Source organism: Chenopodium album, chromosome 17 (genome assembly GCF_948465745.1).
Source record: "Chenopodium album chromosome 17, dcCheAlbu1.1, whole genome shotgun sequence".
NCBI classification, from domain to species: domain Eukaryota; kingdom Viridiplantae; phylum Streptophyta; class Magnoliopsida; order Caryophyllales; family Amaranthaceae; genus Chenopodium; species Chenopodium album.
In genome coordinates, this window is record NC_137850.1 from 46,674,737 (window position 1) to 46,700,244 (window position 25,508).

The 25,508-nt window shown below is 36.8% G+C and overlaps 5 protein-coding genes across 5 annotated transcripts; 4 read left to right on the plus strand and 1 right to left on the minus strand.

Annotated features, from left to right (window-relative positions):
* Positions 1–210: 210 nt before the first annotated feature.
* On the plus strand, positions 211–1,829 carry LOC145588254 (scopoletin glucosyltransferase-like). The gene has a single exon (XM_081644899.1). The coding sequence runs from the start codon at positions 285–287 to the stop codon at positions 1,713–1,715; it is 1,431 nt and encodes a 476-aa protein (XP_081501025.1). The 5' UTR covers positions 211–284; the 3' UTR covers positions 1,716–1,829.
* A 781-nt stretch (positions 1,830–2,610) lies between these two features.
* On the plus strand, positions 2,611–4,204 carry LOC145588255 (scopoletin glucosyltransferase-like). The gene has a single exon (XM_081644900.1). It carries the CDS (start codon positions 2,723–2,725, stop codon positions 4,187–4,189), a length of 1,467 nt encoding a protein of 488 aa, XP_081501026.1. The 5' UTR covers positions 2,611–2,722; the 3' UTR covers positions 4,190–4,204.
* An 892-nt stretch (positions 4,205–5,096) lies between these two features.
* Positions 5,097–6,794, plus strand: LOC145588256 (scopoletin glucosyltransferase-like). The gene has a single exon (XM_081644901.1). It carries the CDS (start codon positions 5,171–5,173, stop codon positions 6,644–6,646), a length of 1,476 nt encoding a protein of 491 aa, XP_081501027.1. The 5' UTR covers positions 5,097–5,170; the 3' UTR covers positions 6,647–6,794.
* Positions 6,795–8,186: 1,392 nt separating this feature from the next.
* Positions 8,187–14,277, minus strand: LOC145588257 (phenylalanine--tRNA ligase, chloroplastic/mitochondrial-like). The gene is made up of 10 exons (XM_081644902.1): positions 13,972–14,277; positions 13,329–13,519; positions 12,549–12,755; positions 12,344–12,461; positions 11,864–11,940; positions 10,743–10,922; positions 10,580–10,624; positions 9,987–10,091; positions 8,993–9,106; positions 8,187–8,529 (listed from the first exon to the last, which is right to left on the minus strand). The coding sequence occupies exons 1-10, from the start codon at positions 14,231–14,233 to the stop codon at positions 8,479–8,481; spliced, it is 1,350 nt and encodes a 449-aa protein (XP_081501028.1). The 5' UTR covers positions 14,234–14,277; the 3' UTR covers positions 8,187–8,478.
* A 2,889-nt stretch (positions 14,278–17,166) lies between these two features.
* LOC145589937 (polyadenylate-binding protein 2-like) lies at positions 17,167–23,744 on the plus strand. The gene is made up of 9 exons (XM_081646648.1): positions 17,167–17,869; positions 19,638–19,756; positions 19,865–20,521; positions 20,696–20,773; positions 20,850–20,939; positions 21,557–21,694; positions 22,605–22,775; positions 22,965–23,171; positions 23,309–23,744. The coding sequence occupies exons 1-9, from the start codon at positions 17,584–17,586 to the stop codon at positions 23,546–23,548; spliced, it is 1,986 nt and encodes a 661-aa protein (XP_081502774.1). The 5' UTR covers positions 17,167–17,583; the 3' UTR covers positions 23,549–23,744.
* Positions 23,745–25,508: the final 1,764 nt, after the last annotated feature.

Here is a 25,508-nt window from a genome sequence, read left to right on the forward strand (position 1 = left end):
AAAAAATATACATACGCACACAAGACACAACATATCATTGTCTATCAATCTAATAACACTTAATTTTACCGAATACCTTTCTTAACTTGAACAATTGACTTGATAACCAGCCAACTTCAATTTTGCTTCCCTCATTTCCAGGGTGATCCAAGCAATTCTAGATCACATTTCATAATCTTCTTAGTAGTGTGTATATATATATACTAACGCAATAATTGTATATCAATCTAATAAACCTTCTTCTAACTACGCTAGATTTTTCTCTCAATTATTTTATCAGCAATATGAGTGCTGAACCTCAACAGCTCCATGCAGTTTTCTTCCCATTCTTAGCCCATGGCCACATGATCCCAACCCTCGACATCGCTAGGCTCTTTGCGGCGCGAGGTGTCAAGACAACCATCATCACCACCCCTCTCAACGCACACACCTTTACTACAGCCGTTGAAAAGGGAAACAAGTCCGGATCCCCATTGATTGATATCGAGGTGTTCAGGTTCCCGGCTCAAGAAGCAGGCCTACCCGAAGGATGTGAAAATCTGGAGCAAGCTCTAGGTCCTGGAGAAATGGAAAATTTCTTTGAGGCTACCGCGATGCTAAGAGAGCAGCTCGAGCGGTTCTTGGAAAAGATTCGACCCAATTGCCTTGTGGCCGATATGTTCTTCACTTGGGCTACTGATTCTGCAGCCAAGTTCAACATTCCTAGGCTTATCTTTCATGGGACTAGCTACTTTTCCCTTTGTGCTCTAGAAGTTGTTAGGCTTTACGAACCCTATACGAAAGTTACATCTGACGACGAACCATTTCTTCTTCCTTACCTCCCACATGAAGTACATATGACAAGATTGGAGCTATCAGAAGATTTATGGAAAAATGGTGGCAAAATAGAATACAAAAGGCGGAACAATGCAGTCAAGGAATCAGAACTGAAGTGTTTTGGGGTGATTGTTAACAGCTTTTATGAGTTGGAACCGGATTATGCAGATTATTTCAGGAAAGATTTGGGAAGGAGGGCATGGCATATTGGTCCTGTTTCGCTGTACAACAGAAGTATTGAGCAAAAGTCGAATAGAGGTAAACAAGCTTCAATAGGTGAACACGAATGTCTGAAATGGCTTAACTCGAGGAAGCCTGATTCCGTGATTTACATCTGTTTTGGAAGCACAATTCACCTTATTCCTCCTCAGCTGCACGAGGTTGCAATGGCTCTAGAAGCCTCGGGACAGGAATTCATATGGGTTGTTAGAAACGAGGATGATCTTGGAGGATTCGAGGAGAAAATGTCAGGTAAAGGTCTGATTATAAGAGGTTGGGCTCCTCAGGTGCTGATATTGGAGCATGAAGCCATAGGAGCCTTTGTAACACATTGTGGGTGGAACTCGACAGTTGAAGGGATCTCTGCAGGTCTGCCAATGGTTACATGGCCGATGTTTGCCGAGCAATTCTACAATGAAAAGTTGATAACTCAGGTTTTGAAGATTGGGGTCCCCGTCGGAGCTAAGAAGTGGACTACAACGCCTTCTGTAGAAGATGTCATACCTCAAAATGCCATAGCGAAAGCTTTTAGAGAAATCATGGTGGGAGATGCAGCCGAGGAAAGGAGATGCAGAGCAAAAGAGTACAAGAAGATGGCATGGAAGGCTTTACAAGAAGGTGGATCTTCATATTCAGACTTAAGTGCATTAATAGATGAGTTGAGAAGTTTATCCACCTAAAATCAAGGCTGCATTTCCATCTAATAAGGAGCTTTCCATGAATAGCACGATTATGTTTTATATTAAAGCATTAGATATACTCCTTCCGTTACATATTACTCGCAACAAAAAAATATTTTATGTTTCACAAATAATACCCCTTTGTTGCGAGTAATATGTAACTGAGGGAGTAATTCTTACAACCATTTGATTTCGAACTTGTAACAAAATCACATCATGTTTGATATTTTATTTAACGCTTAATTTCTTACTCAGCTCTTACAAATTTCTTATACGTAACTCTTAAATCTACATTTTACAATTTATTTTCCTCCCCGATATATACTTTTTCGGTAGGTTTCTTTGATATGCAAAATATCAAAACCCATTTAATTTTCTTTAAATTAAAATTTTACAGAGTATTTATTTTATTTTATTTTATTTTATTTGGGTACCCAATACCAAGAAAATGTAATTATCAAAGACATATAAAGTAAATACTTGCCACAATTTGTGTTATTTGAAAAGTATTCTGTGTATATTTTTTAGATAAGAAAACGAATTTTGATATCTAGTCGATTTCACAACCCAACTTTAAAAGTGGAAAAGAGGACTAATCTTTCACCAATTATTAGATTTTGATTGTCACACGAGTCCAAATTTCACAATGTACAGTATACACTAATCAAAACCAAATTCTGCACCGTCAATGACTCAATAAATGAAGAGACAAGACTTTGGCAAACTCAGTCAATAAAAAGACATGTACACCTCTATAATTACATTTGTTTTTTTTTATATCATTATCATCCATATATATATATTATAAGTATATGCTACGTAACAAACTTCCTAATAAAGTTCCGAAACTAAAGATCTGACATCCAAACATCCAATAAATAATGCATCATAAATATACACCGCATAACGCATATAATAAAACATACTGTAATGTGTAATCTAACATCATTCTAATATTTCCCACTAATATTTCCCTCAATAGTCCTACATTTCAAACAAAGATCAACATGAATGTTCATGAACCTCAAGAGCTTCATGTTGTTTTCTTCCCATTCATGGGTCAAGGCCACATGATTCCAACCCTTGATATAGCGAGGCTCTTTTCCGCTCATGACAATGTGAAGGCAACCATTATCACCACCCCTCTCAACAAGGCCACCTTCACCAAGGCCAATGAAGAAAGTGAAAAAATTGGGGATCCGGTTATCAATATCGAAGTGTTCAAGTTTCCTACAAAAGAAGTTGGCTTGCCCGATGGATACGAGAGCCCGGATCTATCATTAGGGGTAGGGATGATCCAAAAGTTCTTCAAAGGTACAGAGATGCTAAGCGAGCAGCTCGAGGAGTACTTAGAAAAGGTTCGACCCAACTGCCTTGTGGCTGACATGTTCTTCCCATGGGCAACTGATAGTGCAGCAAAGTTCGATATCCCTAGGCTAGTCTTCCATGGGATTAGCTACTTCGCCCTTTGTGCTCAAGAAATTATAAGGGTACATGAGCCCTATAAGAACATGTCCTCTGACGATGAACCATTCGTTCTTCCTTGCCTCCCCCATAAGGTACAGATGACAAGATTGCATATCTCAGAAGATTTTTGGAAAAGCGAGGGATCAGAATTTAAACAGAGAATGGCCAGGATCAAGGAATCAGAGGCCAGGAGTTATGGAGTGATTGTTAACAGCTTTTATGAGTTGGAACCGGATTATGCAGACTATTTCAGAAAAGAATTGGGGAGGAGGGCATGGAGTATAGGTCCTGTTTCAATGAGCAACAGACGCGCTGAAGTTAAGGCTCAGAGAGGGAAGCAGGCGTCAATAGATGAGCACGAGTGCATGAAATGGCTAAGCTCAAAGAAGCCTGATTCGGTGATTTACCTCTGTTTTGGAAGCACATCAGTCTTCATAGCTCCTCAGCTGCAAGAGATCGCAATGGCTCTAGAAGCATCAGGAAAGGATTTTATCTGGGTTGTAAGGAATGGTGGTGATGGAAAGAATGAAGAGTGGCTACCTGAAGGATTCAAGCAACGGATAGAAGGGAAAGGTCTAATAATAAGGGGATGGGCTCCGCAGGTGTTAATCTTGGAGAACGAAGCTATAGGAGCATTTGTGACTCACTGTGGGTGGAACTCTATACTAGAAGGGGTCTCAGCTGGTGTGCCAATGGTTACATGGCCTGTTTTCGCTGAGCAATTCTACAATGAATTATTAGTGACTCAGATTCTGAAGACCGGTGTCTCAGTTGGAGTTAAGAAGTGGGATAGGACACCTTCATTAGAGAACATCATAAAGCGAGAAGTTATAGAGACAGCTTTAAGAGAAATCATGGAGGGAAACAAGTCAGAGGAAAGGAGAATTAAAACAAAGAAGTTGAAGGAAATGGCAAGGCAGGCTGTTGAAGAAGGTGGCTCGTCATATTCTGATATACATGCATTGCTGTCTGAGTTAAGAGGTTATCACCTCCGACAGAAAAATTAGCAACTATGTATCGTAAAACCCTCTCTACTGTACTCCTTTTCAAGCTAACTCTTGGCCATTGACAACAATGAATTTTCAAGATAAAAATCCTTACATGCTAGCACTTCGTACTTTTACGAAGTTACGAGCTTACACACTTAGTATACTTACGAATTATGTTTCTACAAACACAGGCCATAATAGTATAGACTTCAGCAAATAGGAATTATTGCTAGATTCTAAGTCTTGAATGCTACAGTTGCTAAACACATATCACCCCTCAACAAATTAACAAATCAACTAATTTTTTTTGTTTATTAGTACTTTGTACTCCATTTTTGTTAAATAAGGTCACCCCACAATATATAATTCCTCCATCAATAATATAACAAGTCAGCCCAAAACTATTTCCTCAAAACAAAAAAAAAAAAAGTTAGCCCAAAACTAATAGGCCACACTAAATAAACATAGTTGATGTGATAAGCTTCACAAATTTTAACTACATTAATGATCCTTTCACAAGTTGACCAAAAAGTTTCCAATCTACAAATTATTTTGAAACAAAAAGTGCATATATTACCCCCTATTTCAAATCACAATATCATAAGAAAGAAACAATAAAGAATACAAGCAATGTTCAAAACCAAATTCTACTGCCAACAAATGCAGAAGCAAAAACTCTTCCAACTTCTCTTTCTTATTTTGAAAGAAAACCAGTCACTTTTCCCAACCATTTAATGTAGGATTGTAGAGATACTAATAAATTAGTAGAATGAGAGGGGATGACGTAATCGATTATGTAGGCATACAATAAACTCGTTGGCACGTCTAAACTGTCAACTTTGACTAGTCTTTCCTCGTTAAAAAGTAATTAATACTCTTTTTAAGCCAACATGAAACATTTATATATACCGATAAACACGAACCATCAAGTTCATTCTCATTCTATCACCTCTCAACTGTCATATAATCCGGAGATTATATACCAAATCAGAGGTCAAAATGGGTTCTGAACCTGAAGAGCTTCACGTAGTTCTCTTCCCATTCATGGCACACGGCCATATGATTCCTACCCTTGATATAGCAAGACTCTTTGCAGCCCGTGATGGTGTGAAGGCAACCATTATCACTACCCCTCTCAATGTTGCCGCCTTCACCAAGGCCATAGGAAGCAGAAAGGAAATCGAAGCCCCAACTGTTAACATTGAAGCCTTCAGGTTTCCGGCTCAGGAAGCTGGCCTGCCTGAAGGGATGGAAAACTTGGAGCAAGTATTAGGTTCTGAATTAATGAGCAACTTCTTCAAAGCTACAGAGATGCTAAGAGAGCAACTCGAGCAGTACTTGGAGAAAGTCCGACCCAACTGCCTTGTGTCTGACATGTTCTTCACATGGACAACTGACATTGCAGCTAGGTTTAACATCCCGAGGCTAGTCTTCCACGGGACGTCCTCCTTTTCCCTCTGTGCTCAAGAAGTTATTAGGCTACATGAGCCCTTTAACAATGTGTCCTCTGACGAAGAAACATTTGTTATTCCCTATTTTCCCCATGAGATACAGATGACAAGATTGCAGATCTCAGAGGAGTTGAGGAGCAGTGAGGATTCAGAATACAAAAGGAGGACAGCTAATTACAAGGAATCAGAGCTCAAGAGTTATGGGGTGATTGTTAACAGCTTTTATGAATTGGAACCAGACTATGCAGACTTTTTCAGAATAGAATTGGGAAGAAGGGCATGGAATATAGGCCCTGTTTCACTGAGCAATAGAAGCATAGAGGATAAGGTTCAGAGAGGCAAGCAGGCTTCAATCGATGAACATGAATGCTTGAAATGGCTTAACTCAAAGAAGCCTGATTCGGTTATTTACATCTGTTTTGGAAGCACGGCAAGCTTCATAGCTCCTCAACTGCATGAGATTGCAATGGCCTTAGAAGCCTCAGGACAAGAATTCATATGGGTCATAAGGAATTACAGCGGAAAATGTGAAGAGTGGTTGCCAGCAGGATTCGAGCAACGGATAGCAGGGAAGGGCTTGATTATAAAGGGGTGGGCTCCCCAGGTGTTAATTTTGGAGCATGAAGCCATTGGAGGTTTTGTAACTCACTGTGGATGGAATTCAACAGTAGAAGGGATCTCAGCTGGCGTGCCAATGGTTACCTGGCCTATTTTCGCCGAGCAATTCTATAATGAAAAATTGGTGACTCATGTTTTAAAGACTGGCGTCTCTGTTGGAGTTAAGAAGTGGAGTAGGGCACCTTCACTAAAATATCTCATCAAGCAGGAAGCTATAGAGAAAGCATTGACAGAAATCATGGTAGGAAAAGAGGCAGAAGAGAGGAGAACCAGAGCAAAGAAGTTGAAGGAAATGGCACGGAAGTCTGTTGAAGAAGGCGGCTCATCATACTTGGACTTAAGTGCATTGATAAATGAGCTAAGAGATTATCACCTCCAGACTCCAAACAGAAAGAATAAAGTTTGAATTTTCATCTAGTGTTTAGATTCTTTTACCTTCTTCACTGTACTCTTTTTGTATTTTTAGGCCATGCAATTTTCAAGATAACAGTCTTTACATGCTTACACTTTTCCAACTCTTAATGAGCATGAGCATACTTCTAGTTTTCTGCAAACACAGGCCATTATCATAATCTTAAAGAGTTCAGCTGAGAAGACTAAACAACCTTGAACTAACACATTCACTAAAAATTTGATTCTAGATTCTATATCTAAAGCCCTATGCATCTGGGTTCTGAGAAATGGTGAAAATGGAGACAGTGAAGAGTGACTGCCACCAGGACTTGAACAAAAGATAGAATGGAAAGGCCTAATAGTAAGAAAATGGTTCCACAGGTATTGATCTTGGAGCATGAAGCCATAAGAGCATTTGTGACTCGCTGTCAATGAAATTCAACACTCGAAGGGATCTCAGTTAGCGAGCCAATGGTCACGTGGCCTATTTATGCTGAGCAATTTTAGAACGAAAAATTGGTGACTCATTCGAAGACTGGTGTGCCTTTCGGAGCTAAAAAAAAGGGACTAGGACACCTTCGATAGAGGACCTCATTCAGAATGAAGCTATAGAGGAAGCACAGAGAGATATTATGGGTGGGAGAAGAGGCTAAAGAGAGGAGAATGAGAGCGAAGAAGTTGAAGGAAATGACACAACAACCTATAGAAGAAGGTGGCTCATCACATTCTGATTCAACTGCATTGATAAATGAGTTAAGGTTTATCGCCAAGAGTTAAATTTCTCTTCGTATCTCCTCTGGTTTCTTTTTGCCCTAAACTTTGTTTCTCCACTTTGGTTTCTAGGATAAACATTATCAGATTGACATTCGTGTTCAAAATCTAATATTAGTTAACGCCCTTAACGGCCAAGAAAATTGATGATCATTTGTTTAGAAGCAAGAAATTGACTTTTTCAGAGAAAGAAAAAACAATCCAGCAAAGATAAAATTTAAGATGCTTTTCCTACCTCTTCTCTCAGCTAATATTGGCAGAACTTCAAATAATAATGGAGGCCCCTACACCTACTTCCCCAGAACTCGCAAGCTCCATCACTTTGGATTCCCATCAACCACTTTTATTTGCCTAGTGGTGGCTGTAAGATAGATAAGTGAATAAGGCCATGTGACAAAAACTACACCTAAAAGCAGGAAGGAAAAAAAAAAGTGGAAGTACAAGGGGCTTTTACCTCGAAAATACCCCCCTCCCCAGACCGTGGAGTAAAACTCAAAGCCCAGATTATCTTTTCGTTTTCAATTCAACTGATTTAACAGATATCATATATTACCCAGAGTGATGCCTGCCTACTCAAACCACTGGCATATTAACATGATGTATGAAATTCAAATAAGGATCAGTAAGCTACTCAGCGAGAAACCTAAAGAACGAAAGAAACAAATTTACTCTGTAGTCTTTGCACCATTTATGACATTAAACAAAAAAAACGAAAAGGTTATCCACTCCATGAATAATTTACAATGCATGATATTCAGGTTTAAAAACAGCAGGCATCTACAAATAGCAAAGGAAACATTATTGCTGTAGTCATGTAGAATACTGATAGGTTCAGCAGCAGCAGAATTTCAAAATCATTACCATGTACAATACTGGTACAACAAAATCTACTACTCAATTTAGAGTCACATTCCTAAGGGTTCTCATGCATGTGTAAAACCACAAAAATTAATAAGCTGAAAACTACCAATGAATTCTCTTAAGCAAAAAGGAACTGATTTCATATATAGTTTATACCGAATGAAGAAATTTACAAGGCAGAAATCACAAGCCATAGATCTTGGCGCCACATTCTTATCTTAAAACAACCTTCAACTTATCTTGCACCACCTCTCTCACTTTTGACTGCATAGATAAAATATGAGCGTACTTGATTAGCAAGTGGAAGCGAACTATCCAATTCAGAGTTCTATTTTTTAGATAAATTGTTACATTAGCTTGACAGCATAAGTTTTTTGTCCTTAACCCTCCCGTTGTATATGAGTAACATCCCTTAGGTGTCTTTGTAATACAACTTCATGAATTATGAGGGAATTGAGATCTAAGGATTCTGTAATCAAAGAAAGCCGATCATGTGACAAAGGAGATATTCACTCTTTGAGAGGGATTTCAACTAGCAGCACATCTAAACTCCTCTGTCTACAGCTTAATGTTTAAGTATGGTCCTGAAGGCTTAGATTTGGAAGTCCAACAATCATACTATAATTTCCCAACAACCAAATAACACGAGAAAAAAGGGAAATCTAGGAAGTCATTCCATTTAATAAAAAAAGACAGCGTCAAAGATACAACAAGATATAAGATATACCTGTAAGTCATTTATCTCCTCATCTGTAAGAGAACGCTCCATAGATCGATAAGCAATTCGATAACAGTGACTAGTCATGCCTTTCTTATTGGTAAAATTATCAATCAATTGCACCTGAAAAGAAAAAATAATTAAAACATATCAATACTAAATTACAATAACCTAAATTCATAAGCAAAAAGAGCTTTACCCCTTCCCACACACAAAAATAAATAAATAAATAAATAAAAGAGAGAGAGAGAGAGAGAAAGACTGAGCCTCTGAGGTGATCTGGTTGTTGCAATAGAAACAGATTAAATATGTAGTAGAAAACATTTTAATGAGAATAATGACACATCATGCATGCCCTCTGTAAATGTTTTGACTAATGTACATTATATCTTCACCACAAGCATGTGTACTTATTCCTAAATTTTCATTATCAGTTATTACCATTTTCAGAGGTAATAACGAGTGGTTATGAAAACTAGGAAGAAAAAAACATGTTGATGAAGATTCATAACCATGGTCATCCAAATGGGAATATCAATGGATATAATACACAAACTCATTCATTAACACAATATACAACCTTGTAGCAAACAAGCAATAAATTACTTACTCCATTTCTTTTTAGTTGAGAAGTTTTGACTTTTTGCATTATTCATAGTTTCACACTCACTTTTGACTGTCTTTTGTGATTCACACACAAAGAGAAACATACATATAGGATCTTGTTAAATTTGTCTTGATACATAATTTTAGACTATCAAATATATAAATTCTTAATGGTTTATAATTAAAGATATCAATGGCTAAAGGTATGCATTGGCAACCGTGACTAAAGAAACACATCAACTAAAAAGAATATTTCCCGGGAATTCCCAAAGGTGAAACAAAAATTACCAAATTATGAATCCACTATATGAAATAGACAATAAAACATTGGGTTAACCAGCCATCTTTAACTAAAATGAAAGGGGTAATAAATCTTGAAAATATGAGATGGATGTACCTCTTCCACAAGATCTCCTGCAATGCCTCGGACCACTTCACATAAGTTGTTCTCGGTGAATGACTCATTTATCCAAAAACTCATGTCTTTGTAGCAAGGAGGGAACTACAGATAGAAAATTATTACTGTTCAGACAGCAGAAAAAGCAGTTCCTTGAAGCAATAATAATAGTACACACCATTTTACTGCTTAAGATTCAGGAAAATAAAATGAAAACACCAAAGCAAGGAAAAAAAAAAAAAGCATAGCATTCTTTAAAGCCTCATAAAAACCATAACGAATCTTAATTTTTACAGAAATGACTTTTATGTAGAATCCTGAAAGGTTTTATCCCCTTTAATTGTTTAAATCAATTCAAGGAGTTTAATTTCAAGGCTTTCAAACACCTGGTTTGAAGCATATGCCAATTTTTTTCATTTTCACACATTTATTCTACTTTCCCCTTAACAGTGAGGAACCAGCTTTAAAATGCACATCAATTTTCCATGACAATTCTTTCACCAAGAAAAATGAAATTTACATCAGCATATGCCACATTTTGTATATTTTGACTGAAAAAAAAACATATATTTCAAATTTTCTAGCTACATTACCTTTGAAAATGGCTTAAACTTGACACCAAGCTGGCCTTTAGTGAACTGTACAATTTATGCCCAGTCAGAACAACAAAATTACAAACGAACAAAGGATAGAGCTTTAACATTGACAGTGAAATTCACAGTGAGAAAAAAATATGCACTGGGGATCTGGTGACACCTGAGAAGTAAAACGCTCATCATTTGACCAGAAAAGTCGAATATCAGGTATGTCAAATAAGACCATTGCTAGCCTCTCTAATCCCAATCCAAAAGCCCAAGCATAGTTTTCTGTTTTCCCACTTCTCTTTAGTATTTCTCGCTCCATTACTCCACAGCCCAACACTTCCAGCCACTTTTCCTGTCCAAAATAATCACGGAAACAGATGCAAATTCAATAACATAGAATCCATAAACTCATTAGAGCAAAATACTACCGGTCAAACACGAAGAAGAAATTCAAGTAATAATTAATGCATTTCCTACAGCAGGTCATGCATTTGAAATTTGTATCCATGGTGGAGGGTATAGGAAAAAGCGGTTGCAATGTAAGACTTTCTAGGGTTTGGACCACATCCTATTGCATCTAGGACTACTGATCCATAGAAAAAGAGCATACCAACCCGGAAAAAAAAAAAAAAAAAAAAAAAAAAAAAAAAAAAAAACTCCAAATAGCTATCCCTGAGACCCTGACAAGGACATAACTGAGTTTTCCTACTATCTCCAATATTACATCGTATTGATATTTTCCTGATACTTAAATCCCGTTTGCAAGGGGTACCTTACTATTATGATTTTTCTAGTATCACGTACTGTAATTTGGAACAGTTCTTTTCCAAGATTGGCTACTAGCTTGATCTGCTGCTATTATGTCGGTGTTATTTAATACAGTTGCAATTCTGGATTTTTCATTGTGATGTTGATATTGATCATACCTCTTCTGCAAATGCATGCGACAGAAAACATATCAAAGACAATAATTCATGGGTCGAATTCAGCTAATTATCTCTAGGAAGGGTATAGAAAAGCAGACCAGAAATAGTTTTACATGTCTTGCAATTATAATTACTTCATCACGTCACTTTACTGCTTGGCCTTATATTGTACAGAATGCAAACACTACTCAATTGGACCCTCAGTAGAGACAGTTAATAACAAGAGCTATGCATACAACCATTGCAAGCTTTGCAGCAGCATCTACAGCAAAAGGCTCTCTATTCCAGTGTTTCCAGAATTAACTTGCAGGCTCAAAGAACAAGTATTTTATAATCAAAGATATATGAAAAGGACAATTATCTATACCTGGAAAAATATCTCAAGTTCAAATGATGGACTGGTGAATGGAAAATAGGTATCAACCCACCGCATCTCAACAGCACCTGCACAAAAAGGAGATGAATCAGCAGAACAGCTAGAAGTAGTTCCTCTAAAACATCAACCCCTAAAGAAACTAAGGATAATAGAGAATTTCAGAAAAATGAATGTGATGATAAACAGCAACATGTATAGTCTAGGGGGGGCAGAGATGGAAGAAGTAATTTATGAACATTATAACAAGGAATTGTAGATCATTCACCTAGCAGCTTCAGTGGGTTATATGACGCTCAAAAGTCCATCATTAACATAACATTCCAATCAAAGCTGCCCTTTTTCACAAAAGCTATTTTTTTTACTAACGTGTAGTTTATCTATATCTTTCTACGAGCATTACTCCCATCATGCATGTATCTCACTAGATTTAATATAACACTCGTGATGAAATAACAATTTGTGTATATTTACCAAATAAGTGGCGTGCCAACCCCTCCAGACATGTCTTTAAATCCTGAGCTGTATACGTTGTAGCATCCAGGCCAGATGACTCCCAATCTTCTGGGGAAAATACACGAACACCTTCCATCTGTTACCATAGTACATAAAAATATGTGAAGTAACTCAATAAGCCAATAGAAAACCCGTTAATTTAAGACCACAGAAAAAAAGAAACCTGATGGAACACTGGATAGTGGGTAGAGTCAATAGAGTCTCTGCGATAGACATCTCCGGTTACAAGGAAATGAGTGTGTCCACTCCTCAATATTTCAGCTTGATGAGCACTTGTATGACACCTCAAAACAGTTTGGGAGTCAACATAGTATGTATCATTATAACTCCTGCTAACATGATCAGCAGGAACCAAGACATCATCAAAATTCTGCAAGGACAGATTCTAACATTATAAAGAAGCATAGTGTGCAGCTCGAAGCTATAGAAGGAAATAAATAAATGGAGAAAAATAAAGCAAAAAAACCAGCACAACAATGAATCACCACAGCAAAAACTCGGCTTTAGTAATCCTGCTCACAGCTATTTCATCTTTAACCTTAATGTGCATAGTCATTTAGAATGATCCGGTACTGACAGCCTAACTTTCCAGTATACTAATACTGCCTAGCTTGACCCTCATAACAAAATAGCCTCCCCATGTTTAAGTCTGACAAAGCTCCATTGCATGCAATTAATCCAAATATGAAGTAACTTTTTTAGGGGGTGGGGGTTAGGGGGGAAAGTAGCTCAAATCAACGCATACACCTTTGAACAGGGATATAGATAACCCGCCTTTTACAGTAAACAGCCCTGCTTGACCTTGCATGGAGTAACAATAGCTCTTTCACATGAACCAAAACAAGAAATCATGACTACATAATGAATAACACAGGCAAGCGTATAATAAAGCAAATCATGCAAAAAAAACTTGCCAATGAACGGATTAAGGTTTAAAGCATACCGCTTTCACGGGAACAATTGGACAAAGATCTTCGAACTTTTCAAATTTGTTGGAATAATTCGTATCGAAATAATCATATATTGTATTCTTCAATATGCCAAGTGGATGTTGATCCCTCCTATGTAGTTGCATCCCAAGTTTTGTGAAGATTGTATCAGGGACATTGTTTGTGGGATCATCGCGCACCACATCTGAATCCCCGTCGGATAGAACAATAAGAACACCAAAAAAGACGAAATATTGAATCTTCAGTCATATGATAATCACTTTCATTCTTTTGTATATTTACATGTAGTTCCATTCTTTACTACATTCCCATGTAAAGCAACCAAATTCTTCAATAGAGTACTCCGCAATTCAATTGCATATAATTTGTTCAGCAATTATTACTTCCCTCTAAAAGACTAAAACCCCGTGAAAAAACTAACACAATAAATCACCAATTTAATATATATAAACCATATTACACACCAAAAAAGCAGATTACCAATTACCCAAGTTCAATCTATCTCATGATGTCATACCCTAATTCAAATTACAGCAATTCCCCACCCAAAAAAAAATAAAAAAACAGAAAATCCCAAAATTAGAAAAGATCAATTGAACTCAAAAAAGAAGTAATTTTGAGAAGTAGGTAACTGACCTTCTTTGGAAATCTTAACGCCGCCGAGCTCAACAGCAGATGCCGCCATTACAGGTTGCCGCCATTTCTTGGTGCGGAGATTGTCGGAAGAAACGGCGGAAGAGGTGGAGAAAGCGAAGGCGGCAACACGATTTCTGGAGAGAAAGAGTGAAGGTTTAGAAAGGAAGATGGTGGAGTGAGCAAGGGAGATTGCAGCAGCCATTGCTGCAGTTGTATGAGTAGCAGCACACAGTTTTCTTAGGCATATTGACTGGATAAGCATTTTTATCAGATGGATTTATGGTTGAAAGGTTGATGGTGAAATTTGTCAAACTGACAGTGTTTTTGGGGTTTTGGGGGTGATTATGAACTAATATTGCACTAATCTATTCCCCTTCGTTTTGTTATTTTTACGGGTTGACGCTAATTTATACGGATTAAAATTTAATTTGTTCGGGACTACGAGTGCATATTGTATACTTTCTCCGTTCTTTTTTACTTGACCCGCTTTGACTTTTACACTATTCATCACCCCTCCTTTGACCGTCTTTTGTGAATAGTATATAAGGAAAAACATATTCATGTGAGATCTTTTTGAATTGGTCTCAATAAGTATTATCATTATATATAACTTTTGCAATTTTTACTTATGGAGAATTAAAGTTATTGATCGTTAAAGTTTTGCATTGGCAAGCGTGATAAAAGAAACAGATCAAGTAAAAAAGAACAGAGGAAGTAATTATTAAGTCTCTATTACTACGTACATTATTAACTCGGGATTGTGCTTACTTGTAAAATATTTTAAATACAGTGTACTTTTGAGGAATTTTTTGCCTCTAATAATTTGAGTTATCAACAACTTTAATAACACAGTGTTTGTTTTAGATTATGTTTAGATAGTAACATCTAAATCCTAATAATGGAATTATATTGATACCAACAAAACAATTTTGCATTTGTTGGTACTACTAAATAAGTATTTTTTGTATCATGACCATCTAAATTATAATTTAATACCAACGCGTGTTATTAGAGTATTCATGACTCAAATTTTTATAGGTAGAGAATTCCTCGTACTTTTTCATGTACGTTTTTGAAATTGAAATGTTAATTAATTATGGATTATCTCACATTTTGAAATTAAATCACACATCATATACATTTAGATCTTTCATAGATGATTGAAACTTAGTTTTATTAAGCATTTTTTGTTTGTTCATTGAATTTGAACCAAATTTGAATTCGAGTCGAGCTTGGACTGAGTTTTGATTGAGTCGAGTATCGAATAATCTATGAGCAGGCTCGACTCGTTAACACCTTATTACTCGTGCATTTTAAACATTTAAACAACAAAGTCTAAGCAGCGTAACATTGTTGATGAACTCAAGGTATTGTCTTCTTATTTTATATATTTAATATGGTGATTTAGCGTGCTGCTAATATCGAGTAGGATTATTTGTCTTTGAGAAATTTATGCCTAGATGATAATGAACTTGCTTAATTATAAAAAGCAACATGGTTGAAACGAGTGACTAAAAAGATTTTCTACCTATTATTATCAATTGAAGATTAAAATTTCATATTAGCAATATTACACGTGACACCCATGCAATTAAAGTAGTCCTTAACACACTTCTTACAGGATTTATTTCCTCTAGTTACTTGTGAACCCCTTCATCATACAAATTTGCCACTCATACATATAAAATCGACAATTATCAGTCTGTCGTCACATACATGGTACATCATTTAGGTAGATAATCGAAAGCAACTATATTGATTCAAAGCATGACTTGAAAGGTCTGTAAGTCCTTAATGTCAGTTGATCAAGCATTTCACGCAAACAAACTTACATCTAACACATGGGCAATGGGCCGTGCCTGGCCGTGCCGCGGTGGGGGGCGTGCCGTGCCGGCTTTGTGGCGGGCCATGCCATGCCTAATTTTGGCACACCCTAGCCCACGGCACGGCACGGCCCACGTGCCTGGCGGGTCGTGCCGTGCCGGGCCGCGGGCCAAACCGTGCCACTTAATTTTTTTATTTTTTTTATTTTAATATATATATATATATATATATATATATATAAAAATTGATTTATTGTGTTATAATAATTAAATAAGTTTATATAAATTAATCGATTTATATAAACTTATTTAATTAAGTTTATTTATATAAACTTAATTAAATAAGTTAATATAAATAAACTTAATTAAATAAGTTAATATAATAAACTTAATTAAATAAGTTTATATAAATAAACTTAATTAATTAAGTTTTATTTGGGCATGGGCCGTGCCACGGGTCGTGCCGACGACCGTGCCCGTGCCGAATTTCAATTTTTTGTTCACGGCATGGTCCACGGCCCACAAGTGGGCCGCCGTGTCGTGCAGTGCCGTGTCGGGCCGTGCCGGAGTCGTGTCGGGCCCGTGCCGGCATGGCCCGTGCCCATCTTTACTTACATCCTTACACTCAAACTTGTATGTTAACATACCTTGTTGACACAATGACACTCGTGCAATTAAAGTAGTCCTTAATGAACTTCTTTCGAAATTTATTTCCTTTAGTTACTTGTGAGCTCCTTCATCGTACAAAGATTTGCCACCAACACGTATATATAAAACTGCCAATTGTCAGCTGTCACATACATGGTAAATCATCTAGGCCGATATTTGAAAGCTTATATTGATTCAAGGCATGACTTGAAAGGTTTGTAACTCCGTAATATCAGTTGATCAAGCATTTCACGCAAACAAACTCACATTTTATACCATCCTTACACTCAGACTTGTTTATTAATCTACCTCATTCATATATATTAGTACTTTTTACTTGGTACATTTTAACAATTCAGCTTCCCCTAATTTGATTTTAAATCAAGTAGAAGAATGGTCAAACCATCTTGCCGACCTTTACAAAAAAAAGTTTTCCATGCCACCATGGCTTGTCAGCAATGGGCAACATTCCCAAATTTCAACTGTCAAAACACTCCAAAAGCACAACCAAAAAACTAATTCAACGAAAAAAAAAAAAAAAAACCCTTAAAATTTCTTGGAAGTCTTGAAAAAATAAAATATCGACCACGTCAGCAAAACAGCGGACCCCACGTACCCTCAAAATCTACGGCTCAAATCTCATCTCATAAACAAATCCTACGGTCAAAAACATCTTCTTCCTCTCTATTTATTCAAGAAAACAAACCCTTAATTTTCTCTCTCTAAAACCAGTTGCTTACTTTCTCTCTCTAAAAGTTTCTTATTTTCTCTCTCTTCCGTCGTCGCCGCCGTCGTTTCCGGCGGCGCGATCCTCTATCTCCGGCGAACTCCGCCCTAATTACCCTCATTTCCACCCTTCCCTCTCCTCTCTTTATCTCTCTTAATCTTAAAAAAATCGAAAAAAAAGTCGTTAACAATTACCCAGAAAAAAAAACCTAAAAAAATTTCGTGTTAATCTTGAAAAAAACAAAAATTTATTTTGTTGTGTTTGATTTGTTGCCGAATAATCAGAGGAGAGGGAAGTGGTTTATATAAAAAACCGAAAAAAATTGAAAATTTTGAAAAACGAAAAAAACCCTTAATTTATTTTTGTCCTTCTCTCCTAAATTTTAGGTTTTAGGGTTTTTAGGAGTGAGAAAAAATGGCTCAAGCTCAGGTTCAAGCGAATGGCGGGGCTCCGGCGGCTACTGCGGCCGCAGTAGGCGGTGGTGCGGCGGCTCCTGCTGGTGGGGCTGCTGCAGCGGCTGCGGGACAGTTCGTTACGACGTCGTTGTATGTGGGTGATTTGGATGTGAATGTGAGTGATTCACAGCTGTATGATGTGTTCAATCAACTGGGTCAGGTGGTTTCGGTTAGGGTTTGCAGGGATTTGGCAACTCGTCGATCACTTGGTTATGGTTATGTCAATTATGCTAACCCACAAGATGGTTAGTTGCTTTCTTAATTTTTATGGGTTTATTTTTCCAATTTTTTTGATGATAAATTTGTTTAATTTTGGCTGAATTTTGTGTAATTTGGACTGTATTCTTGTTAGATTTTGATGGGGTTGTTAGATTTTAGAGAATTATTGATTGATTGGTGTTTGTGTGCTTGATGATGATGAGTTGGATTGTTGTTTTGACCTTTTGAATTAGTGCATGTCGACTTAGAAATGGTATTAAACGGGGTTAATGTCAAGTACTCAAGGGAAAGGATTGTATTTTGAGCTGTTAATTGGATTGGAATTGCTCGGTGGCATTGACTGTGAATAAGTTATATTGGGTTGAGTATGGTTTTCGTTCTGTCAGTTTGATGGAAAATCGTCTGGCATTGACTGTGAATAATCTGCAACTTGTTGACTAAAGTTTCTTTTTTAGAGGCAGAATTGTGTGAGCTGATTTGCATGTGAAGTGACACTAATTAGTTCAATAATTGGGTGACCTGAATTTTAAAAAAGTGAATTTTATCTTTTATTGGTGTAGCACGATTGTTGTTTTTCTTCAATGAAATTTTTGATTGACGAGTCAGAGGCTTTACACGGGGATCATTGTAAGGGGGTGCTAGGGTGATCTTCTACATGTAGCCTTGAGGATTCTTAGGAATTAGTGTCCAGGGGCTAATTTGTCGTATTTACACGAGAATTGTTCAAAGTTTGTCAATCAATTGAATTGAAAATCCATGTAAACGGTGTGGAATTGGCTGGCAAAAATATTTTTACACTTTAGAAGGCTGGATTGTGGTAGGGTGTGTAACCTTGGTGCTGTTGATGGTCGATAGAATGGATTAGTATCTGTTGTGCATACAAATTGAAAGTGACTATGGATTGACCTTGCTTGTGGCAATTAGAATTTTCAGGAGGAAAGGAGAAAATGTTAGGCATTGTGTTGAAGTGTAGCATTGTGGTTCATGGTGTAGATCTGGATTGGCCCAAGACGCATGTAGTTTGATTTTCTGTCAACATTATTTAGTACTGAAAGAAGTCTTTGAAAGGTTACTCTTAGGCGTTTGGAGAACAAGACCTTTTTTTTTTTTATAGTGCAGATAACATATGGTGGCATTCAATGTAGTTTGCTTTGTCAGAGGTTCAAATTTTAGGTGTAGCTCTGTTGATGTGAGAATTCTGAGGAATGGTTTATTTTTATAATTATTTTAATTTCTTATTAATTAATATTTCAGCAATGGGAAGAAATAAGTATAATCCCACTTAAAGGTAGCTGTTGGATGTATGAATATAGGAAAAGAAGGTTTGCTTATAATTTGAGGATAGCTTGATGAATTCTCTGATTGTAAACAGTTAGATGCCATTGTTGTAAATGTTAATCTTTTTTATTTTATTTTTTATTTTTTATTTTTTATTTTTTTTTATTTTTTTGTGTTTACTGATGTTTTTCAGTATTTTTCGAACTCTGCATGTTTTATTTAACTATTGTCTTGTTTAGAGTTGAATTAACATGCTTGAGGTTTGCTATTAATTGCTCAGAATTGCGTATGGTGTAATATAATCTAGTGGATTTGTGAAATTCACTCTTTCAATCTTTATAGATAGGTTTAGCCATTGAGATTTTAAATATTTTAGGTGTTGAAACAATTTAACGTTTATTGTTTTAGATTGTTAGAATGAGTATTTTTTATTAATTTGAATTTTCAGATTGATTGGAGATTTTGCATTGATCTTTAAAATGTGTTTAACTTCTCGTTTTTGCATATTCTTCACAGCTGCAAGAGCGATAGATGTCCTGAACTTCACTCCTCTCAACAACAGGCCTATCAGGATAATGTATTCTCACCGTGATCCTAGTGTCCGTAAAAGTGGGGCTGGAAACATTTTTATCAAGGTAATGGTTCCTCTATATTATACAAGGGGTCTTTTTATTTTCATTTGTTCACCTTTCCAGCTCTCTTCATTTCGGTTTTGTCTTATCTTTATTTTTCTTCCTACTCAGAATTTGGATAAGGCCATAGACAACAAAGCATTGTATGATACCTTTTCTGCTTTTGGGACCATCCTGTCTTGCAAGATTGCTACTGATTTATCTGGGCAGTCAAAAGGACATGGTTTTGTGCAGTATGAGACTGAGGAGTCTGCTCAAAAAGCCATAGAGAAGCTGAATGGCATGCTGTTGAATGACAAGCAAGTCTATGTGGGCCCTTTTCAGCGAAGGCAAGAAAGAGAAAATGCCGTTGACAAGGCCAAATTCACAAATGTTTTTGTGAAAAATCTTGCAGAGGCAACCTCAGATGATGACATGAATAAGATTTCTAGTCAATATGGGAAAATTACGAGTGCTGTTGTGATGCGAGATGCAGATGGAAAGTCAAAATGCTTTGGGTTTGTCAACTTTGAAAATGCAGATGATGCTGCCATTGCTGTGGAGGCTCTTAATGGGCAGACAGTTGATGGTAAGGAATGGTATGTTGGTAAAGCCCAGAAAAAGTCAGAAAGGGAAGCTGAGCTGAAAAATCAATTTGAGCAGAGTATGAAAGAGGTGGTGGACCAATATCAAGGAAAAAACCTGTACATTAAAAATTTGGATGATACCATTGACGATGACAAACTCAAAGAAGCATTTGCTCCATATGGCACAATTACTTCATGCAAGGTGAGTTGTGTGCATCTGTGACTTGTATACTTCATCACTAAAGTCTTCAGATGCTTGTTAACATTTATTTACTTGTGAAAATCATGTATAGAAGCTTAAGTAGGTCTGGTCGAACTTGCTCTTATTTCTACGTGTTTAATTTTAGTCATTTGTATTTGGTCTATATTTTTGCAGATAATGCGAGATCCTACTGGTGTAAGCAAGGGATCAGGCTTTGTTGCATTTTCGACTGCTGAAGAGGCATCTCGAGCTGTAAGTTGTCGATGTGTGTTTTTTGATGTAAATATTGTTTTAATGGTCCATTTATCACCTGTGTTTTTTTTGTCAGTTGTTGGAGATGAATGGAAAGATGCTTGTTAGCAAGCCTCTTTATGTTGCCCTTGCACAACGTAAGGAAGACAGAAGAGCAAGGCTGCAGGTATGGATCTTGGTGTTTGCATGTTGGGGCAGAACTATTATTTATTTTATGGGGAACCGAATTTTCATTTTACTTTATAGGGCGACCAAGTAAAAACTCTTCAGTTATTTCCAAATTTCTTGATGTTTTATTAAAACTCTCTTCAGACTCCCTGCAGAGGCACAGACTGAAGACTTTGGTGTGTGTGTGTGTGTGTTTCCCCCTTGAAGTTGGAAAGAAAAAAAAAAGGGATGATATATAATGGGAAAGTGTGAGGGAAGAGAATCGGAGTGATCCGTTTTCTATCTCCTCAGACTAGATAGGAGGGAATTGCAAGTATTTGTTTAAGATGGTTAAGGAAAATAGCTTACCCATGCTTCTAACATTGGAATGGTTGGGATAGTTCCCTCTTCCCCCTCTTTGTCTGATTCTATGTTTTTTCATTGTCATCCATTCATGTGCCTAAATGTATTTGTGTGTGTGTGACTAGGCAAGCTGGGCTTATGCTTGCGTTAAGTTTAAGTGTATCTTGCTATCTTTGAGAGAGAGAGAGGAGAGAGAGAAAAAAGAGATTTTAGTTTTGATTCTGTGGAAGTTTTATTCATCTTACTGCCAATATCACATTGATTTTTGTACAGGCCCAATTCTCTCAAATGCGCCCTGTTGCTATGCCACCATCTGTTGGTCCCAGAATATCAGTCTATCCTCCTGGTGGTCCTGGGCTTGGGCAGCAGATGTATTATGGGCAAGGACCTCCTGCTATGCTTCCACATCAGGTGATTGCTAATTTATCCTCTTCGCAGTCTTACATACCTTTGCTTTTCTTTCTATGGGCCTGTAGTAAGATTTTTATCCAGTACCATATTACCATCGCATTAATCACTTAGTTTTTTGATTAATTTGAAACATTTTATTATTAACTCTTATTGGCATCCCTTGGAGTGGGTATATTCATCTTTTCGGACAATATTTGTAAGAATGCCCTAGTAGTTTCATGGTGCGACTGCGTTTTACGATCATTGTTTGTTTTCTTTTATTAAAATTATAATTTCGTATATCGGGTCCAACTTGGATTCTGTATCTGCTCCCCACTGGAATGGAGGGGTGGATGGCCGAGTCCAAGCATCCTAGTTATACATGGGTTTTTACTTATTTGAGTGTAACAAATTTATGCTCATATGAGCAAATTTTGTATTTTCTTGCCAAATGAGGACATTCTTTGGCTGTGATATGGGGTGTTCCTTCACGTCTAGGTATATAATGGAGGGACTCCTCTGGACCAAAGTTGGTGCTGTTGCTTGGTTATAGTGTGCCTTCCCATAATAAATTAGCTTGATAATCTTTGCTGTGTATTTCTTACATTCTTATCCTGATGGGGATGCTGTTAACAAGTAAAGCGTATTCAGTTCTGCTTTCTGCACCAGAAGGTTCTAAATTTGGGTACGGGGGTGGTCTAGTACTCTAGTGTCTTCTAGTTGGTTGTTTTTCGGAGTTGTGAATTGTGTGCATTTTCTGCCTTTACCATAGGTCACTTGAATGTTGAAGCTCTTTCTTTTCTTCTTATTTGATATTTTGGTTTAGTTACTCTTATTGCTGTAAACTTATTGATATATTCCTGTCTACTTATCACTATAGTATTAATTATTTTCTAATGAATTTTGTTTTTAATTCCTATTGCTCCATCAGCCTGCATTTGGATACCAGCATCAAATGATGCCTGGTTTGAGAGGTGCTCCGGTGCCAAATTTCTTTATGCCAATGGTTCAGCAAGGGCAACAGGGTCCACGCCCTGGTGGCAGACGTGCAGGCGGTGGTCCAGTCCAGCAACCTCAGCAGCCTATTATGATGCAGCAGCAGGTCTAATTTGCATTTGATTTGTAGTCGTACTTTCTACCTACTTGATATTAATTTTAACTTGCAAACTTGTCTACGGCCTTTTGACTGTTCTTATTAAGGACTCTTCAATCTTAAGTCTTATTATGATTTCCGTTCAAAAAAAATAAAAATAAAGGTCTTATTATGATCTTGTATTTTCTTCCATACTAGATGATGCCAAGGGGACGTTATCATCGTTATCCCCCTGCTCGTCCACTGCCAGATGCTCCTATCCCTGGTGTCACTGGAGGAGTGCTTCCTGGTGGCCAATTTGATATGGGTGGCATGCAAATGCGTGAATCTGCGATGTCTCCAACTGTTCCTGTCGGCACATTGGCTACTTTGCTTGCTAATGCTACTCCTGAGCATCAGAGGCTTGTAAGTCTTCTGCTACAGCTAATACCTCCGTTTCTTATGATTTTGACTTGTACCTCTACTTTGTTTCACTTTTTCAATAATTTTAAAATTTTATTTATTGAAGTTTCTGATTAATCTTTGTTTTTGTTCAATCTAAGCTCTTGGGAGAGAATCTGTATCCATTGGTGGAGCAGCTGGAGCCAGATATGGCAGCTAAAGTGACTGGGATGCTGCTGGAGATGGATCAGACTGAAGTCCTGCATTTGTTGGAGTCTCCAGATGCGCTGAAGGCCAAGGTTGCCGAAGCAATGGAAGTCTTAAGGAATGTTACCCAGCAGCAGCCTAGCAACCCTGCTGATCAGCTTGCTGCTATGTCACTGAATGACAACATCTCTTAAGGGCAATGAGCCAAATTACTGATTCAGAAACTAGAACTGAGTTTGATTTCATGTTTTGGGATTTGAGAAACCTGCTTGTGTGCTGTTGAACTGAGATTTGTGGTTTTTGACGTCTTGATTACCTGTTTAAGTTTTCTAGACAAAGTTTGCTTCTACTCTTGAGCTGTTTGACATAAAATATTTGCTCTTTAAGTTCTGTTTTTGACTCTCGAAAGTATCTACCCTTTTCTTAACTTAAAATTGATTGGCGGGTTGTAGCTGACAACTTGAACCGAGCAGAGAGATGGTGAGAACTGCTGTACAAAACTTGAAAAGAATTCGGTGTGTATATACACTAAGGAATTACACACTATGAAATAGATACTGCAGTAAAGATGGCTAGTAGTTTTGAAAGGAGACTAGAGGTTGATGATGGTAAATTTTTGTAGGAGTTGATTTACTACACGAAAGAGAACATGACCTCATATCATCCCTATCAACAAATTAATTTGTACGAAAAAGAACATAATCCCAAACTTCACAAGGTGAGATAAATTTATAGAAAACCATCCAAATAAATAATACTTTGCAAGTAGTATTTCGTAAAAGGTTTTTTTTTTTTTTTTTTTTTTTCCATCTTTTCTATATAGTGCCCTAACGTTTAAGTGCTTTTGTATTTTAAATTTTTAGTATTTTAACATGGTGGCTTAGTGTTTTATCAAAGTTGCGTCCCTGTTTATCCATATTTTATATATAGTGCCTCTCAAGGAGGTACAATTAATAATACAAGTACATTATTTCCTTGTTTTTTTTTTATTTTTTTATTTTTACAGGATCTTTCTTTGTTAACTTAGACGTTTAGCAATCTTGTTAGTTTTATGTTCCTTTTGTTAATCTAAGACTTAGCAAGTTAAGTCATCTTGCAAGAACATTGTGGATTTGTGGGCTAAGAAGCTCTAAGTCACAAGATGAATTAAAAGAAAAATTGTGAGAATAAGACTTGCTTGAGAGCTTTGGAGACCAGAACAATGAAGGATCTCAAAATTTAAAGACCGCAAAGATAAAGGAAAGGAGAGAGGGTAAGCAAAGGAGAGAAAGCCCTAGCCGTGATTGATAACTCTACTTGAGGGGTACCATATACTTCCTCCGTTTTTTTTAGTTGACACGTTTCTTTAGTCACGTTTGCCAATGCACAAATTTAACCTTTAATATCTTTAATAACTGATTTCCAAAAATTATAAAAAGTTTATATTTTGAAAATATATATCGTGACAAATCTAACAAGACCCCACATGACTATATTTTTCATTACGTATAAATCACAAAACACGGTAAAAGGGAAGTGTGTGAATAGTGTTAAAGTCAAAACGTGTCAATTAAAAAAAAAAAAACGGAGGTAATAATATTAGAAAACAATAGATATAACTTAAAAAATCAAATAAAGGGTACTGGTACTTTGTAGTAAAACCCCAAAAATAATTAAAGAAAAAAAAGCTTATGTGTACATAAAAACAAAGCCAGTTAATTTCCCAAAAAAAAAAAAAAAAAAAAAAAAAGAAAAAGAAAAAAAAAAAATGTGTTACAAAGAAAAACTAGGGTTTGTAAAGAGTGAAGAGAGATGAGGGCTAACTGGCTTAAAAGTTGGTAATTATTCACTTGTATTCCCTCGATTCCATGTCCCAACTCAAAGCAAATAAACTGCTAAATAATCGCTACACTTACCATGGTGAGCCAACTAAAGGAGAGTCTGACCAAGAGATAAGAAAACTCAATGACATGAGACGATTGTACAACACGTAGATCCGACATGACTGAAGTTTAGTTGGAATATTAAGATACCTTCATGAAAACCAGTTATTGAATCTCATTGTCATCGTTAATTTTGAGCACTTAAATGAATCTGAAGCTAAAATCCAACTGGATTTTATCTCTTTCAAGAAACAGGACAGTATAATGTGTAGGAACTAAACCTTAATTCTAC